Source organism: Ptychodera flava, chromosome 9, assembly GCF_041260155.1.
Source record: "Ptychodera flava strain L36383 chromosome 9, AS_Pfla_20210202, whole genome shotgun sequence".
NCBI lineage: Eukaryota > Metazoa > Hemichordata > Enteropneusta > Ptychoderidae > Ptychodera > Ptychodera flava.
In genome coordinates, this window is record NC_091936.1 from 38,759,163 (window position 1) to 38,779,659 (window position 20,497).

Below are 20,497 nucleotides of genomic sequence, written 5' to 3' on the forward strand. Positions count from 1 at the left end.
ACAATATGTTCAACATGAACACTTATTATGATATGATATACAAGATTGTACATTTCTCCATAAAACAAATGACAATGTAATGAATCATGATTTTCTTCAGTTCTTTCTGTAAACTGTTGCCAGGGTAAAGGAACATATTCACTTCTTTCTCCCTTGAGAAGACAAAATAATCCATTTCATGAACAAATATTTCTTGTGTGTCCGTCTTTGTAGGATCACCTGTGTCTCAACGCCACTTTCAACTGATCATAAGTACTCTCCCATTCCCAGAAGTTCTTCCCCCGTATCAACTTTTATCAGTTCCAAAATTGGCAGGTAAGATGATGGTTTCATTGAAATTCTGTGGTCTCCATGTCTCTAGAGGGGTATAGTCATCTTTTGTGTGCCCGCATGCGCTTGAGCCTTTTTGACTTCTATTTTTGCCATGTGCAGTTTAATTAACATATTTGCCAATTCCAGATTCCTCACCACAACTGAATAATTTTGTTTTGGTATCACTGAAGTCCTTACAGAACAAGCTAATATTGAAAGAAATAACCGTATACCCAATAGCCTATATGTGAATGTCCACTTTAAAGGTATACTGTCACCTGTTCCAAGTTTGCCACAGTTACCATGGAAAGAGAAAATCTAACCAATCATAGATTTTAAGCGGGTGGCCACTTTTTAAAAACAGTGCCCTCACATGGGCATTTTGAATACCAAGGAATGCCCCTTTGACAATATATGGGCATATTTAGATTATAGGTGACTGTATACCTTTAAAGTGACTTACTGTACTGTCATGTAACTTCAAGAGTTGCCATTCGTTGCTTCACAACATGTGCGAAGTGTAAGAATGCAATATAATTGCTTTTAAGTGGACATATTTATGTTTGATACACTTTCCATCACCAGGTACACACCGCAGAACAGTCCCAGCATCAGTTTTGTCTCCACTAACTCATACACGCCAAGTAGTAGCAGTCGCAACAACAGTTTGCTTGACAGCGATGACATATCCTTCAAACCGGGAATTGAACCCAAGAATTTGATGGAGGTAAGGCACTAGATTGGAGAGAAAACTGTCACTACAGCTTTTTCTTAGCTTAACCATTCCACTGCACACCTCATGGACAGATATTCCGATACTCAAACTTTTACAATTCTTTTCTGATCTACCTTTTGTGGGAGTTCATTTAAAAGCTCTTTGTGTAAGAAAACTTTTGACTGTCTTAAATTTTCGAAAATCCCAAATTTTAATTTTCTCCATAGAGTTAACACAGAGATGGTGGCCATTTTGAATTTCAAATATCTGTAAATCTTGAGTAATTTGTTTCTCTAGTACCAAAATTTCTTGATTTTGAAAGACTGTTAAACTATTCCCTGAGGAAAGTTTGAGCAAAAGTTGAAATCTTTCACTTTCCAGATGCATACTACCTTAAAGTGGCTCTCCCACTTGGTAACATTTTTAAAACACATTTTTTTAATGCCAACGGTCGATATTTTACGTTGCGACTGTGCGCGGATTGCGAGATATCGATAAAAGCATGTCCTCAAAAAAGTAAAAGTTTGAATTCCGGTGGCCCACCTAAATTCAGCTTCCGAACATCAAACATCAAGTTCAGCACTGGGGCCATTGCCAACTAAGCTATGGAGTACGAGTCTACGCTGACGCTGCTGTGCGCCATAGTACCACTCGTGTCGGTGATCGGCCATGCCCCGCAGGAGAAAGCCGAGTGTTACTGACTCGGCAAAAAAAACAAAAAGAAAGTTTGCTGATTCCACCAGAATTTGCATAGGTGACCAGTAAAGCTGCTGGGAAAACTATTGGGAGTGCCTTAGCATTCTTACCCATAGAGATTTTGCGAAGCACTTATTAGACAGGTTAGTTCTGTTAACCTACCGAGTCACAGCGTATGAGTTGAATTCGACCACCATTTTTGTGGGGTTTTTTAACAGCTCGGATTCTGACCATCATTTTTATAATATTTTTGTCAACGTTCATTATTTTTCATGGATTGACCGTATTTGTTGCACCCGACTTGGCAGAAGACCAAGAACTGAAACTGATGTAAATGTACATCGTGAGCGGTAGGCCCTATGTAAATTCTTCGTGCACAGGCTTTATTCAATTCGTAAACCAAACTCAATGTATAATTTTTTCCGAGTGTTTATCAATCTTCTGGGGGAAAATTTAGATAAAGTATCGGACAACACGGTTAATAAGTGTCAGGAATCGTAGTTTATCGTACATGTCCAAATCTATTGCCGAGGTGGTCGATGCACCCGTCTTGCCGCGACCGGCCCGGGCTACATTCACCCATTGATAATCGATGCATCGATGGTTCGTGACTCAATTCTGGTCACATACAGATTTCTACAGGAAAGCTGTCTAAATATTTAGAATACATTTGACTTGATAAAAACCAACATTTCATCATGGAAACAGCCTGGCTAATCACCGTCGGCACATCTAAGTATAACATATCTTTGCCTTACTAAGAGCGCACGGCATGTACTGATAGCCAACTCGAGTCAACAATGCAATACAATACAGCGCCGATGGACATTGACGGGATTTCAACATTTTGAAACTGAATATGGCAAGAACTACCTCAACACAGTAGGAGATGATATCATTGATATAAATCTGAACTGTACATTTTCTTCCATAGTCAAATTGGAAACATTTTTACGAAACGGAACTTAGTTTCGGCTGACAGGCTGTCTCAGCACTGGCAGACGACAAAATGTAGTAAAATCAGAGAAGGTGAATATTTGGTGGTATTGGTTAAAAAATATTGTCGTTTTCAATATTCTCAACTGATTGAGCATATTGAAAACGACAAAAACTAAGGAGTTAGGAGAAGTTTAAAAAACTTACCTGAGGTAAAGCATAGACCCTCGAGAAAAAGTTTTTCTCGAGGGTATATGGGTAAAGGCATAATGCTGTATATAAAGTCTTCACAGTGGGAGGTAAATTATTGTGTCGTTCGAACTTATTATGTACTCCCTAGGATATCATCAAGCAGCATAACAACAAACCGTGGGATTTCGGGTCATAATCAGAAATGATCGTAAAACTTCGGGATGTGAAAAATACGCTCGGGAAATGACATGTTTTTATTGATATCTCACAATCCGCGCGCAGTCGCCACGTCAAATATCGACAGTTGGCATTAAAAAGATGTGTTTTAAAAATGTTACCAAATGGGAGTGCCACTTTAAATTCACTTTTCTTCCCTTTACCTTTCAAATCTAACGTTGAAACAGTTACAAGAATAAAGATTGACTGCACACAAAATTGTAAAATCTCATATTCTACCATCAATGTAATGAGGCTAGAATTATCAAAATTTATCTTCATTCCACCTGATCATATCATTTCCTCATCTACCAAGTCAGTAAAAGACCATTCATGAACCAAACTCAGGAATCTCTACTTGGAATCTTGAGGGGGTGGGCCCACCCCTGTTTTGGAGTAATCTATTCATATGTTAATAACCATACGAAAGAAAATATTTTTCACAACAAAAGTATATGTAGAGTATGTATTGTTATGTAAATTGGCCACCCCTCTGATTTTCCAAGCTGTGGAGAACACTTACACCTGTTGGTATTTCCAAATACTTGGCTTGTATTGGTATGATATACAAGGCCTAGTCGATGAAAATCATGTTGACAGTATCTCTGTTTTCAAGGGCCTTCAAATGTTCAAGTCTTTGTTAAAATGCAACATATAGGACATGTTATGCCTCACTGGTTTTAACCCTTTCACCCCCATGGTTTGGTCCAAACCCATTGTTATCAATGGTGACTGTGGACCTGTGTACAGGGAATTGGGGGTGAACAAACTTGACTTGATGGTGACTGATGAACTTGGCAGGATGAACATTAGAAATGCTCAGCAGTATTATATTTACAGGGTTCATACTCTCCTTGAAAGCCCTTGAATTTTGGAGCTTCCTGCAAAAGTCTTTGAATATGATATTGAGTCCTGGAAAATTGATAATCCACCCACAATTTTCAAAAATGAAAATTATCAGTCATGATATTGTAAAAATGATAATGTAAAATGAGATATAAAAGATAATTTGTAAAGAAGATACCTGAAAAATGATGTTTTGACTGCAAAAAGTCCTTGAAAATTACTGGAAATGTCCTTGAAAGTCCTTGAATTTGAAGTCTTTGCATGTAATGACCCTGAAATTACATTATCTCATTAATTTTGAGAGGACTTTGCTGACCTTGAATCTATGGTACTTTAAAGGTATAGAGTCTCCTGTAATCTAAATATGCCCATATATGGTCAAAAGAACGTTCCTTGGTATTCGAAACACCCATGTGAGGGCGCTGTTTTTAAAAAGCGGCCACCCGCTTAAAATCTGTGATTGGTTAGATTTTCTCTTTCCATGGTAACTGTGGCAAAATTGGAACAGGTGACAGTATACCTTTAACACTGCCTTTATCTTTGTGTTCAGGCAACCTATATTTTGTCATCCTCAGTAAAAAAAATCTATGGTTCTCTCTGACAGGTTTTTGAAGAGGCAGCCCTCTCAGACTCTGAATGACCATGACAAAAGTTTCTAAGATATTGTAAGATGGAACAAAATATATCCCACATTTTTATCATGTTTGAAATTTAATTTACGCGACATAATTGTTTATTTAATATGTGCTTTAGTGAGATATATTATAATTGAGAGTTTGAAAGAAGTTACTCACTAAATGTTACAGCAGTAATGTTTTTTTGTTTGAAAAGGGTTGTCAGTTAATGATAATTGAATATATGGACTGTTTATGCTGTTATTTTGTTGTACTTTTGGCAAAAGTTTTGTAATATTAGATACGCAAAAAGTAAAATACATATTTAATGGCTTATTTTATCACTTATTCTCATAGAGAACACTATGATGGAATGTTTGTTTTCAAGTCTATTTGTAAATTTTTGAGTCGCAAATTCAACTGTTGAATTCATTTCACAGTACACTAATAGATGTAAAAATTTGTTATTTTGATGTTTTGATGCGAGTTGCATCTGTGGAGAAATTAATGAAGTGATTCATTTTGATTTTATTTTTTAACTCCAATGTACTTGTAATTATTAATTTTTCCATGATACATGGGAACACAAAATCACTTTAAAATAGTTCACGGCATCAGTGAACTTGACATTTCTATAATCATGTCATTATCATGCAGAGTTCATGTGTAGATAAATACTGAACTGTGTCTGTATTACAGGTAGTCCACCTGTAAATAACTGAGAAGTCTGTCAAATGATCAGTCTTAAAGTGGCTAAAGTAGCCTCTTATGGTATGAATACTCAAAAATACAAGATTTATTCCAAGTATATCTTGTCACATCTAAACCGATGTGCTTGTACGTAACTAAAAATTAGATTGGTTAACAAATGTTAGTGTTTTCTTAATGATGTTGACAGTATACATCCATCATCCATTTTTCATATTTAATAATTTTATCATTACGTGTCCTGAAGCATTGCATTAAATTCCCACTGCCATTATAGATGAAGGCTTACCTCCAACCCTTTCAGAAGTCATCATCATGTTACAAAAAAAATTAATGTAAAGTTTTCAGATTATTTTTCAGACTTTAATACAAGCCTTACCCCCACCTCTTTCAGAAGTCATCATCATGCCACCAAAAAAGTGTAAAGTTTTCAGATTTTTTATTTGATCACTGAGATTTAAAATTTCATCTCAAATCTGTTCATAATTTTGCATCAAACACACAGAGCCATTTCCAATATTATGAACTGCGTTGATTTGTGATTTCAGTTTTCTACACAATCTATCCTTTGATGCTTCTCACAATACTGCCATACATTTCCGTTAAAATGGAAAACGTATCTTTCCTTTTTGTTCACTGATAAACCAAACACTGATATTTTAGCTCATCATTACAAGAAACTTCTGTTTAATTAATTAATACTTACACAATTTGCAGTTAGAGCCATTGTCACAGGGAAAATACTAGCAAAAATTGATGTCATCCGTATTTTCAACCTGCAATATTATGTCTGAAAGTTGATTTTAGATTAGGTTGTCATGTGTTGAAGTCAAGTGACATTGTCTTTTTATCACATCTGTTTGAATGTGTTATTGTGATACCAACGGTCAATTTGATTTTGTAATAAGGTGTGGATATTGCGAACTTCACAAAAAAAATAATGACTTTTTTGGTGAAGTTTCCGTTTTGATGGCACTACTGTATGTTGAGAAGACTGAATGTTCAATACTGGCACCGTGCTTAGTGGTTACAGATACATTCTAGATCCAGTGAGCATACATGACACATTCCGGTACCTTACTGCCTGTAGTTTCAGTCAACATAATAACACAGCTTCAGAGTCAAATCAGCAATGGTTTTGAGATATCGAATATATAGGGACATGCCCCAAACCATCCTCTTTTTTCTCAATTTTGCATGATCTGCCCGTAATTTCAGGTTCAAAGTTGACTTTTTTTATGAAAATAAGAACTACAAGAACTGTTACCAAGTGTCAAAGCCTCTGGAACTCAAGCAACCAAACGTACCTCTCTCCTGTTCTTCCAAATTTGCATTCAAATACTTGTAACTCACAAACAGTAAGATTTTATCAGAGAATTGAGGGATGAAAGAGTTAAGAAACTTCATAAATCTTCCATTGTTCATTGAGTAATATACAAATTCAGTCTTGATTCAATTCTGAAAGAAATCCTGAAACTGAAAAGTAATGATAGATTTTCATAAAACGATTTTCATAATGTTTTTATCACAAATTTGTTTCAAGTTCAAGTTGACAGAATTTTCATGCTCGCTAATTTCACTGCCATGTTGAGAAAAAGCTCTTACACAAATATGTTTGCAGTAACAGCACCACTGTTGGTTAGTGACATCATACTTTATTGTCAGTTTTCAAACCTACAATAGATACAATAAGTTTTTGTCTGAAAGATATACAAGGGGATTACTAGAACCTTGCGGAACTCATTTCCCAGAAGTTTCAGATGAATTTTTTAAAAGTGCAGTCAGAATTCGTTTTCTTATCTCCCCAAACCCAGCACTATTGGCTGGTTGAATGGTCGTCTCTGGTGGTTGGTCAGAGTCATACCCATTATGCCATACCAGTATTTTGAGAATGTAGGGGGTGAAACCAATTCAAATAGATTTCAATGCTGACAGATATTACAGAAACGACACTCCTGTATATATTTGCCATACTTTTATTTGTGTGCTTTACCTGTGGACATGGACAAGACAGATTGCTTTATGTTTTATTTTTCAAAATTGTACCTGCTACAGAAAGATTGTAGTACAATGCTTGACTTTTTGAAACTTTTTTCAGCAGTGATCCGATACATTCAATTGAGACAGGGAGTCTGAAATCCGTTACACGTTGCAAACTTTTCAGGAAGATGTTTTCTGTCTGTGAATCTCATTACCGTTTGTAGAGCAAGACAATGTCTTGTGTCTGGTCAGAAAGAATTGCTTACTGCCTGAGCAATAAACTTCATGAACCGTACATGATATTTGGTGTCTAGTGTTTTCTGAACATAATAAATGTTGCCTATTTCTTTGCAGGGGTCATCTGTAGACTTCAATTTCAAGTAGTTATGACTGGATATTGTATTACAAGAACATAGAACATCATTTCAATGTGAATTAGCCATCTGAACACTATCTGTGCTGCCTATCTAAAGTGACCCTACTACAAAACACATCTAACCCACACACTTTACATGACAAAATCCCAAATATTCTATCATCAGAAATCCATGAAAACTTTCTTTTCACAGAAAATATCATTTACAATAATCTTTTTCTCACCTTTCATTGCTTTTTATCTACCCTACCACTTCACCCTTCAGTAAGTTGATTTTACCAAAGTTGTCAGGTTCACATCATACAACAAGATGTCACATTCGGCTGGCCCCAAAGCAGGAACGTTGTCTAGTTTTGATGAATAAGTTTGTTCGCAAAAGCAACAACTGTCTTGACAAGACGTGTAACACGTCCATTGAATTTTGAAATAATTATTAGTTCTGTGGTATTGTTTTTCCAATTTTAAATGGAAAAGCAAATCTACAAGTGTAGTCAACTATTGATATTCATGGAAGTTGATGATATGGCAAGATGATTTTTCAACAGTGTATACAAAACAAGACAATATAAGCTAAAAAATCTAAACCCACTCAAAAGTTTGACATGCCTTGAAGTTTTTACAGTGTATAATCTGAAACAAAGAATGGAAGTCTGCTAGCTTATGAATAGTCTATAGACTTCCCGGAGTCAGACCAAGAACGGAAGTCTGCTGGCATATGAATTTCTCAGTAGAGGAACAGTCTTCATTGAACCAAGCTGGTGAACCTCCGACCCTGTAGATTTGTTTGTAAAAAGTTAAAAAGAAGATTGTAACATGTGTAAGGGAAAATCCAGAGAGGTTTGCAGCATTTTGTCATTCTGGTTGACGTTGGTTGTTTAATGTAGAAAACATGCATACGATTTTTTATTTCAAATTTACACACTTTGTTGTCTGACCTTCATGTCAATGTTTGTTTTAAATCACCATGACTGTAAAATTTCTCAGTAATTTTTTTCACCGCCTTTTTTTCTTTATTTTCCCCCCTTGCATTTTTGCCCACCCCGCACAAGATCTGAATGTCGAACCATGACGTCTAATTGAATGCAGCAGAGGCATATTAGTTATCTGTATAGTTCACATTGCTACGACGGGTTCTAGTAATAGTTCATCCGAAAATGAATCATGATTGATGGTTTTCGTGACATTTTTCGCGCTGGGAAATGATGCAAGTGAACTTGGGACATAACAAAATCACAACTTTTAATACCTCGAAGGTGTCATTTTCTGAAAGCTATGCATTTTTATACAAACTTGTCGCGTCCGACACTATTGAAGCCTCAACTCTCAAGATTCATTTTCAACAGACGGTCTGATATAAATCAAACAAATGAATTTCAGAGAAAAGTCATAAAGAACTAATTAAAACAAATTCCATTCCTACCATTGTAATTTTGCACATTGTCTATCGTTGTCAGTTGGAGGCACTCCGTTCTGCCAACCATTGAAGCAAACAGAGGTATCATCTGTGTACTGCCAATCGCCATCGGCGTCCTGGTCGTTGGCACCTAGCCAGTACATCTGGGATTTGTCCAGGTGATCGCCGAGAAGTCGCTGCCTCCTGGCGTTGCTTACATGTGCCAAGGTGCCTCCCTGCTGCTCACAGTCGCTTCTTGCATCGCTCCAGCTTTTGCCTTCATGTGATGCACTGAAAAGTGTGCAGATTCTTATGGCCCCTGTGTGAAATTTGAAGATTGCGATTAAAATTTCATGGAATGATTCAGAGAGCCAAAGAGTGGTTTCGATTTGATTGTATATCCACTACTGGGACAATAGCATGGACCAACAAGCAAGGCTGGATTCAAAATACAGTATAATCCCAACGGCAGAATGTGTCTCAGAGACATTTTTTCGGACTGACAAAATCTTTCAAAGCTCCACTATTTTGCGAATTTGCGCCGTGACCCGATTTTCATTATTGATTTCGATTCTTGATCACGGAAAAGAATGTATTTTTTCTAGTCGGAAGCAAAATATGAGCACCGATTACTCTCGATTCGCGTATTAGGAGAATATTAAATCTACTTTTGATAATTTTCAATACTTTTGTGGAGCACGCCATAATGTTTGAGTATCGTGTCCAGTTTTATGGCTTCCGTAAAAAGGCTTTGAAGTTCACACTTATGTAAACTTAAATCCGTAAGTCAACTGTGACAAACATCGGAGTTGACATGGTGGATATCGATACTGGGCATTCCGTCATCCAAGAGGCCGCGCAGACAAAAATGGGCACTTTGAATGGACAGATTTTCCTCACCATGAAATGTTCCTTCACGAATTTTCGCCACCGTAGCTTTCTGGTCACGTTAAAAATTTTACACTATAAGGTAAAAGAACTGTACCGTAATATTGCGCCCAAAAATAATTTGAGAAAAGACATGAAAAGGTCACATGTATACTTACTTATTTCGCAGGTAGGTCCTGTAAAGCCTTCCAGACACGAACACTTAAAGTTGTCGGGTTCATTAAAACACGCCCCGCCATTCATACACGGGTTCAATTTGCAGCGATCGACTACAATTTTGAATGTAAAAGAACACATTTCATAGTTTTTTTTAAGTCATGCTATTTTAAGTTAAAAATATTACTTTTTCCCGAGATTTACCACACTTACCATAGCGACCACTTTGAATTTCAAATATCGGTAAGTATTAAGTAATGTGTTTCTCAAGCACCAAACTTTGCACGATGACCACTGACTTTTGCTCATGATTTGGTAAGAGACTAGTCGAAAGTTGCATTGTGAAAAGTTTAAGCAAAACGTTTTAAGGTTCCAAGACAAGAAATTGACCTCTTTAATCTAACAATTCTCTGGTGGTTAATAAGCTCAAAACCCCCGTACATTATACATTTTCTGAAAGCCTAGATATAGGGGAAGATTTTGGTAATCAGTGTCACCTTTGTTTACATAACTATCACGTGACAGGTAATTTGTATAACCTTTCAAAAATCGGTTTTCCTATGTTTTGTCTCAATACTTCAAAAAATATCTGACCCAAACTTGCTGGAATGCAAGCTGTCACAACGCTCTTCAAAATCATGTCTCAGATTTTTTATATCTTGCTCAGTTTTTATTTGAGCACAATTTTAAAGAAAACAACTAGGGTTAAATTCACCGCTCTGGATGTTTTCCAGGCATAAAAATTGTTTAAGAAGGTTTAAAAAAATTCTGAGGACGACTTTGGAAGATCCTTAGGACAGCTTGTACTCACACAAATTTCAGCCACATATCTCAAAGCATTGTAACAAAACATAGGGAAAACCGAGTTTTGAAAGGTTATGCAAATTACCTGTCACGTGATAGTTATGTAAATAATGGTGACACTATGGTAACAAAATGTTCCCCTGTATCTAGGCTTTCCGAAAATATATAATTTACGGGGGTCCTTACTTGTTAACCACTAGAAAATTGTTGACTTAAAAAGGTAAATTTCTTGTCTTGGAACCTTAAGTCTTTCACTTTCGAGGCGCATACCACCAGGTCGTTAAGTCTCTTTATGATTCGGCTCTCAATGTCTTGTCTTGTCCGCGAGATACACGCCTACGTGATGGCAGCATCTTCCTCCCTGGCAATGTGCAGCGTATCGGAAGCTTGTGGCTTATTGGTTTATCTGAATATCGTTGACACTATGGTAACAGCCAATCAGCTACATAGTAGCCTCAGTTTACAATCTACCAGTCAGCCATTCCCTTCCGAGCCGCTGCACATCGGCGAGAGCACGGTCAAACTTTGTGATGAAATCGTCATTTTGTCGTGTTCATCTCATCGGCGAAATACTTAATGCAAGCTTTTTTGTATCAAGTTTTATTAATTTTCAATATTTAACACGATTGGAACTAACTTGAGATAATTTTATGGTAAAGTAATGTCTTTTCAATGCAAATGTACGCTCATCTGCTTTTCTTTTTTAAAGTTATACACTTGTTTTCAGGAATAATTTATAATGATGCAACATACAGCTATAGGGCACCTAACACTTTTGAGAAATTTGAAAAATATGAAGATCCAATTATCCCAAATTAGTTCCAATTGTGTTTAATTCATTCTACACATTTATCGTCAACAAGTGTTTGCATTTCCTCACTTAAATAAGATTAACTGATATTCCATCTCACTTAAGGTAGAACTAGCCTCGGGGACAGATAGTCGGACTCTCAAATTTCTACAATTCTTTTCTGATCTACCATTTTGGGAGGGCTCATTTTAAGCTCTTAGAGAGAGAAAAACTTTCACCGTCTCAGTTTTTCGAAAATCCAAAATTTAATCCCCCCCCCCCCCCCCCCCCCCATAAAGTTAACACAGGAATGGCGGCCATTTTGAATTTCAAATATCGCAAAATTGTTGGATAATTTGTTTCGCTGGTTCCCAACTTTGCACAGTGACTTCCCAGCTTTTTATCGTTGATTTGGTAAGAGAATGGTTGAAGGCTTCATTCAGGAAAGTTTGAGCAAAAGTTTAAGTCTTTCACTTTCGAGGCGCATACATGTACTTTGAAAATTCTGACACTTTAAGTGTGATTATGAATGTAGATGCGAGCAATGTAATGGACGATTCTTTACACAAACATGCAGATCACCTGCATCAAGTAGTCTCGCTTTATTTATCGTATTTGTGCCAACGCATAAACGTGAGTCCGTTCGACAGCTTGTTCTTTAAAATGCAGTGTTGACAAAGAGTGCAATCAAAACTATGGAAATTCTCAACAGTCATCGTACAACGCACCGATTTCGCAGTCATCGCCAACATAGTCTTCAGTACAGGAGCATGTGTAGCCTTGTGAATCTTGACTGCACGTACCACCATTCATACAGGGATTTGGAAGACAGTGATCAATGACGACAGGATCTGATGAAACGAGAGGAAAGATTCGACGTATTAACCCTTTGACCGCTGTAATTTTTCCCACCAAAATTTAAATGCAACATTTTGCCTTTTTTACGAACTTTTGTGAAATGTTTTTGATAATTTTGGACCACATGAACATCACATTTCATTGGCTATAGGTTTTTATCAAAATTTTGGCAAAAACTTGAAAAATTTTGAGTAGTGTATATTTTTAAAGGTGACCAAAATTGACTTTGGCGCTCAGAGGGTTAAATCAGAAAATTTGCATTTGCTAAAGAGTTAGATGTCCCTCTCGTAACGTCTTTGAAACATTGTCCTGTGATACCAATTGCCAGTATTTAAACTTGACAGTGCAAATATACTTGGATAGTATGGATTTGATATAGCTTTATACTTTTCGATGATCCAATGACTTTTAGATTCCGAAGATCGCATTCTCGTCACTGGCTCGTTTTTAATGTATACAAGAAAATACAGACGCTCTCAATAATAAACAAAAAATCAAATTAAGGTAGAATGGTCTCGAGGACAGATATTCCGACTCTCAAAATTTCACAATACTTTTTTGGTCTACCGCTTGTTAGGGCTCGTTTTCAAGCTCTTTGAGTAAGAAAACTTTTCACCCTCTTAGTTTTTCAAAACTATTGTTTCCCTTACTTTACATTACATACTATTGTTTCCCTTACTTTACATTACATATAGGGATGGGGGCCATTTTGAATTTCAAATATCGGTAAATTATAGTGCTCTGTAACTTGTTTCCCTACAACCAAACTTTGCATGGTAACACCTGCCTTTTTTTCTTTGTTCGGCAAGAAAATTATTAACAGTTTTCATTGCGGAAAGTTTGAGCAAAAGTTTAAGTCTTTCACTTTTGAGTTGCATATTATGGTGAACATCGGATTCCATAGGACGCAGACTGACAACACTCCGTGGACATCAACGTATGAGAGCTGTACAAAAATTATCGAAAGACAACGTCGGCTTCGAAGGCTTAGAACGATCATTCTATATCATACATCGGGTAAACATACGGCATGAAGTGGATATACAAATATTAATCACAACTCTTCATTATCCGAAAGACAGTTATTTCAAACGGAATGTTAACATACAACGGAAATGAACACATTTACACGAACAAGGCACACAGTCGAATCGATGAAAGGACATGCAGATGTATTCAATTTGTCTTCCCATGTAATACGAAGGTTTACGTATGTGTAGATAGATAGATACATACATACATACATACATACATACATACATACATACATACATACATACATACATACATACAACATACATACATACATGTTCTTTCTCTCTCTCTCTTTCTCTCTCTCTATCTATCTATCTATCTATATCTATATATCAATATCTATATATTTATATATACATATATACATACACACACACACACATATATATATATATTTATATATATATATGTGTGTGTGTGTGTGTGTGTGTGTGTGTGTGTGTGCGCGAAAGAGCTCAGAGCGCAGCAGTATAAACATGATATTAACTGAAGTATGGCTACTCACTGCAGTTAAAGCCACAGAGCTCCTTGTTTCCAGTAGTACAACACATACTACTTCCAGGGGGAGCTTGGCCACATGGGTCAGTTGCTAGACAGACAATGTCGGAGCCAAAGCTTTTACATTGAGCACACGTACCAGCACAATATGGCACGTTACCTACCCAGAACGATCCCTCACATTCCCACATGTTGCCCTCTTTGTCGGTGTGTTGCTCTATGTCTCTTTTGTGTCTTGCCTGTGAATTTGAAACGAACGGGACAAAAACGTTAAACGACGGATTTCTTGATGTGGGCAATACGGACAGGCGCCCGGCTTTCTAGTACTGTTAGATGCAGTCAGTGAGAGATGAAAACAAAAAGCGAAAAAAAACGATTCCCATGACATGAGCTGTGCGGCATGTGGATCAAACCTCTTATGAAATGTTGTGCAAGTTATCTTGCTTTACACGTAAGCGGAGATATATTTCTTCAAATCATGGCTCAACGGTTGGATAAGCCATTCAAAAATTAATACATGCATTGACTTCATAGATGGTTTTATTGTCTTTCTTAATGTATAAATTTCAAAGGTTCGCCTGTAAAATGATTTTTTCTGACACACTTGGAGATATCTGTCTGTTTCTTTGTCTCTGTAATATTGTATTCCTTTGTTTATGGTGACGTCACCCTGACATGATGACGCTAAGAAAAGTATTAAAGGTTGAGCTGCGTTATTTCAGGCATAAATTTTGGATTTTCTGTTTGACATAAGTTGTCATTTGCAATGGTTTCCGATGATATCCAACAAGACACCAAGGCAAAGCCTATACCCGTTGCGGAAAACGGTTAAATCTAGATCACCAGTACAGCAAATGGAGGGGATTCAATGCTTGAACATTTTCCAGATGATGGAAAACAGTGTCACAACAAAGTCTCGAAAGCCAAAATTCTGTAGTTTCATGACCGCCCCGTGACTATACTTCCTGAGCAGGTTTTCACGATGTAAATTACTCGAAAGATTCATTTTATTATATATTTTCACATAAAGTTAACTGACCTGTCTGTCGATGTTCCCGTCAGAGGAAGCAATGCCAATCGCAAACACTAACAGCAGCAGACACGCAGATGATACTTTCCTCATCCTTGGATAATTCTCCTGATCAAGTTTAAATAAATAAATTTTAAATAGAAATATGTACGACTGGGAGAGCATCTTCACCGGTTAAATGAAGGCGAATCGAAATAATCATTTTTTGGAATAGCAATATACATTTTTGATGGCCATGGTCATGATTGTTGTGGTGAGTTTCTTGGCGTCACGCCGTTTAAATCACAGCCAGTCGATTTTTTTTTTGCACAGGTTAAAAAGAGGAAAAGTATGAGCTGTAACTTGCCGGGGCAAATAACGGTTGCCATGGTAACAAGTTCATATTTTCCAAGCGTACGGCGGTACATCAAAGGTTTTGTAAAATATAGGTAAACTGATTTTGAATGGCAAGTTCAAGCATCAAAAACACGTTCAGACCACTCTCATATTGCTGTCGACTCAGTGACAGATCTATATCCTGAATTTTCATTATCAACAACTTCAAATTCAAATTACAGTTGTTAAACCTTGATCAAAACGAAAAGTGTGGCGTCGATGGCTGCAATGGCGTAGCTGAACGTTTAGCAGCTTGAGATAAAAGTCAATGCACTGCCATAAATGCCGTCAAAGTTTGGTTTAGAGGAAGAGGTATAGAAATCAACTAAAAGTTCTCTTGACAACTTGACAAATCGCCACCAAATAACCGTGTTTGCCCGAAGATTACTAAAAAAGCTCTTTGGTTTGCCTCCCCTGCTCTTGGCGAGTTCTGCCTGGTGACTGCGGAAGTTTAAAAGAAACCTTTTTGCGTGCCATCCCGGAAAAGCACGTGTGTGTGTCTGAAGAGAACCTGAATATGACGTGGTACCGTGTGTATGCACAATTCAAAGTTAATCAGATGTCTCTCAGTATAGGAAGGGGTGACATTATTCCAAATTCACGCGGAATAAAGTACCACGGTATCCAAATATAAGCTGTTGAACCTTCGAACATGGACGGAACTTTCCTAAATGTTGATGAACAGTTTATGACATTGCTCAGACACATAGGCAGCGAACAACGGCACAGCCTCTAAGACTCACATTGTGTGTAGAGTGGTCGGGTATATCTTACCTAGAGTAGACGATGTTTTCTCAAAGTGTCTCCTCTTAAACCCTTGCAGTCGACAGCACTTACTAGTGGATGTTAGTCTATCTGACGCATAGGCAGTTGGTTCGGAATTCGTTCTTCTGTAAAGATTTTCACAAAAAAAGTTGTGGATTTTTTCACCAATCCATGTCTAATATGGATTTAAGTAGCCTTCAAATAATATTTCTCCTTATATTGGCGCCAATTTACGAGTATCACGTGACCGACAAAACGGGCCCCCATTTATAGGAACGAGCGACGAATATAAAATCCGAGTTTAATAAAAAAAAAATCGAAATATGGTATTTAATAGACTTTTAACTATTCTGCGATTTGAATCTGTTGATTTCTATGCCGCGATGGTGACTTTATTAACGATGCAGTGACCCCACAACTCGTTGTACATCTTCAAACATGTTGTCGTTTCTTTTGTTGACACGGATTAAACGAAAACCCCAACTAAGCGCATGTCTTTGATGCAGGTCTCGATTCCAAAGTAATTTTCTTCCCGACTGACCCGACTATTTGCCTCGTTGAAACATAACTCGCTGACTGGCACGTTTCGAGTATTGCCGTGAGTCTAACAAAACAAAAGTTTTGATTGAATCGCTAGCTTCCCTGTTGTGTCGATTTTACAAGCCACGTGCAAGCAGATACATTTCTATGGATGTCCTCAGATGACTGACACGGCTGTCTGCATGAGCGCTATCGAACTTGAATATGATTGAGACTATCTTTTTTTTTTGTTTCACGTTACCACATTTATCCTATGTGGGAATTGTCATGTCATCCAAAATAAACATTCAAATATTGCGCTTCTCAGTAGTACGGTAAATTATTTCGAAATTGACAATAGTAAATAAACAAATTAGTCGTACAGTACAACATCATCAGCGAGTCACATCTATATCTATCTGTGCAAAATTGCCGATGACAGTAGACAATGGAAATCGGGGACATAATCATGAAGGAACTATACTTCTTACGCAAGGATATTTTCATTGACGTCACATTTCGCTTTGCCTGATTATTATTGTGTGTGTTTCATGTTGCACTAGTTGAACTCAGGCAAACTTTAAACGGCAGTCGTAAATGCACCGAGAAACAACAAATACCTGAACAGATCGTCAGGACACACCGTGACGGTATCGATGTCACCAACAATCCTCCAGATATTGTCACTTGCAGGATATCTTTTTCCAAGAAAAAATCTTCATAAGGTCAACGGGCATTATACATCTTTATTCTGTGTTTCTTTTTCAACTAATACGTGTCACATTAACCAAAGCATAGCGTGCTTGCATGGACGTCTTGAGTTGCTTCTCAATAGTTGAGAATACAGCTATGCACTTCAACCTCTTCGATCCCGGTAGTTTTAGATTGATTATTTCATTCATCTATTACTTCATTAATGTATTCACTCACACCCTCATTCATTCATTTACCAATTCATTCATTCTTCCGTCCATCCCTCCATCCATGAATCCATCCACCCATCCTTTCATTCATTTTATCGCCAGTAAAACAGTCAAACAATAGTAAGTGTTCCTGAGAAAATACATAATGAAGGCAGTATCTGTCACTAGTATCAGGGACTTCCAAAAACGCTAAAATTCAATGCGATATCTATTGTGCAGCATGGAAGAGACATTATCATTGATATAATGTTACCTTATGGATAAATTTAGAGTACAAATGAATTGGTCCGACGTAGGGCCGACACCGAGATTGGTTTCACGAAGCCGATATAAAAGTTACGTCGGTGTAGCGGCGGCGTAACTTTGTCTGTGTGAACGGAGTAGATACTGCTATCGAGGGCCACAATGTATAAATTCTTTCATGTGATCTTCAACAGACACTGAACCAAGACTCCTCTGCACATGATACATAACAACAACACATAAGACTCTAATGCAAACCCTTTCTTTGTTTCCTGGAATAGTTCTACACAATTGCAGTTGTTTACCGAAAATGTTAGTCTTAGCAAGAGGGACGGATTGACTGCCGTTCATTTGGTTGCGTTTACATACATGCATACATGCATACACATACATACATACATACATACATACATACATACATACATTCATACATACATACATACATACATACATACATACATACATACATACATACATACATACATACATACATACATACATACAAACATACATACATACATACATACATGCATGCAGGCATGCAGGCATGCAGGCATGCATGCATGCATACATACATACATACATACATACATACATCCATCCATCCATCCATCCATCCATCCATACATACATACATCCATACATCCATACATGCATACATGCATACATGCATACATGCATACATGCATACATACATACATACATACATACATACATACATACATACATACATACATACATACATACATACATACACATAGTAAATTCGCAAGGATAAGTCGTTGTCTGTCACAAAAGGAGGCAGCAATCCATTAGACATCATATTTTGTCAATCGAAAAGTTTCAAATAGATCGATTTGTTTGGAGTTTTGAGGAACAGTATGCACGACGGCATAAACCGCTCTCTGTCTAAACACAGAGAGGATAGAGTTTACAAAAGAAGTCGTTGTCAGACCATATTGATAGGTATAAATCGTCGTTATTTCTACCTAAGTAATGTCCATTGTCAATACAGTCATTATCAAGCCACAAATATCCATTTACGACATTATTTTACGACCACTTACGGCAGTTATTTTACGATAATCATCAGAAGGTTAAAATTAAATCAAGTTTTATTTCATTTGATGTTTTGACAGTGATGTCACAGGAATCCGACATTTGAAATGCGTTTTGCCAGGGAATATGATTTTCACAACAATTTCGCGCAAGGGATATGTTCTCCCCGTTTATCTTCGGCTCTTTTGCTGAAATGACAGGCCACAGTGATGTATTTTTCAATCGTTCAATTATATGGGTTTCGCAACAGATTCCATTATAACAAAATTTTATAACTGAACAGCCAGTACGTCCTTCACCGTTAAGTGTCGATGTTTGAGAAATGCAGTGTTATAAACCTAAAAAAAATAACTTCTCATTGTCCAGTTAGATCCCAACTGGAAGAAGAACACAATGCGGTCTGATAGCACTGTCCACGGTACCTCCTTTGTACCTCCAATTTGTGGAGCGACCGTCCACTGTCAGACATTCCATTTGCGCTTTTCTAAAACTGAAACGAACATCAGTTGGTAATTAACTTATGTTCAAGTACTCGGTGAAGTAGAGCGCAATAAACTCTTCAAAACAATTACAATAGCGAGATGTCGTTGTTGAGAATGGCTAACGACCAATGTGCAAAATTTTTAATTAAAGTGCCCCTATAATCGAGAATAACAGGGAGGGCCCACCTTCTTTATTGTCTATATCAGTGTCTGTCTGAGGATGCCTGGTGATGAATAAATACAATTATATCATACCAGTATATTGATGGTACAGCGATCTGATTGGTCGAGACGCGAAAAGAACCGTGGTATATTGGCGATATACCACGGCTGGCATACGCGCGAGCGCTCAGCTTGAGCAAAACTCCATTTATGACGTTCCACGCCAGAATTTCAATATACTGTTATGATATAATAGCATTAAATCACACCCAGTGACGGTATACCACTCGATTTTGACCAGTTCACTTCATGTATGCACTCGCTATCGCTCGTGCATATATGTCGTGAACTGGTCAAATTCTCGTGGTTTACCATCGCTGGGTGTGCTTTATTGCTTAAACACACTACAGGAGAGTGTTTAATTGTAATGTAGCTCATCATGGGCCAAGCGTTCCGCAGTCTTGCCAATGAAAAAACACCAAAGCTTCTCGAACTGCGGAATATACCTGTCCATAATATGCAAGGTGTGTAGTTTTGCTGCTGCTGTTGTTGTTGTTGTTGTTGTTGTTGTTGTTTTCTTGGGGGAGGGACGTGTTCACCTTCGTCGAATGAAATGGAAGAAAGGGCATTCCGAGTGAACAAACATCAATGATATCTGCTGTTGATTTGCTAGCGATCAGCTTCAGAATAGGCTGGACAAAATCAATGGCTCACGCTCCTAGGACGCCAAACTTGCCAACTTTAAACCAATCAGCTTGAAGAATGAATACTATGTTTGTTCTTCCCCAAAACTCACAATAGATCATACAATTCTTGCGCGACGCGGAGAGTCGCTTTAGAAGAGTACTAGTCGCTGTCCTCGAGAGTGTTCCTTGGAAAAGACGAAAGTGAACAAATTTTTATACTCTTTGTGGTTTTTGTAATTT

General features: G+C 37.4%; 2 protein-coding genes across 2 annotated transcripts in view; one reads left to right on the forward strand and one right to left on the reverse strand.

Annotated features, from left to right (window-relative positions):
- The window catches only part of LOC139140923 (membrane-associated tyrosine- and threonine-specific cdc2-inhibitory kinase-like), a 22,932-nt gene extending 15,422 nt beyond the window's left edge, over positions 1 to 7,510 (forward strand). Inside the window, exons 12-14 of the mRNA XM_070710414.1 lie at positions 214 to 315; positions 898 to 1,039; positions 4,518 to 7,510. Of these exons, the coding sequence (XP_070566515.1) occupies positions 214 to 315; positions 898 to 1,039; positions 4,518 to 4,553 (280 nt within the window). The 3' untranslated portion in view covers positions 4,554 to 7,510. The remainder of the gene's footprint in view (positions 1 to 213; positions 316 to 897; positions 1,040 to 4,517) is intronic.
- Positions 6,850 to 16,375, reverse strand: LOC139140924 (neurocan core protein-like). The gene is made up of 7 exons (XM_070710415.1): positions 16,193 to 16,375; positions 15,053 to 15,151; positions 14,021 to 14,252; positions 12,351 to 12,473; positions 10,031 to 10,141; positions 9,012 to 9,303; positions 6,850 to 8,363 (listed from the first exon to the last, which is right to left on the reverse strand). The coding sequence occupies exons 2-7, from the start codon at positions 15,134 to 15,136 to the stop codon at positions 8,261 to 8,263; spliced, it is 945 nt and encodes a 314-aa protein (XP_070566516.1). The 5' UTR covers positions 15,137 to 15,151; positions 16,193 to 16,375; the 3' UTR covers positions 6,850 to 8,260.
- Between the last annotated feature and the right edge of the window lie 4,122 nt (positions 16,376 to 20,497).

What these genes read in the sequence shown, in the direction of transcription:
- LOC139140924 (XM_070710415.1), bottom strand. Translation starts at nt 15,136, where the DNA reads ATGAGGAAAGTATCATCTGCGTGTCTGCTGCTGTTAGTGTTTGCGATT. An exon ending in GCTCTGTGGCTTTAACTGCA is followed by an intron (nt 12,474 to 14,020) that starts GTGAGTAGCCAT and finishes TCGTTTCATCAG; the next exon opens with ATCCTGTCGTCATTGATCAC. An exon ending in AGGACCTACCTGCGAAATAA is followed by an intron (nt 9,304 to 10,030) that starts GTAAGTATACAT and finishes AATTTCACACAG; the next exon opens with GGGCCATAAGAATCTGCACA.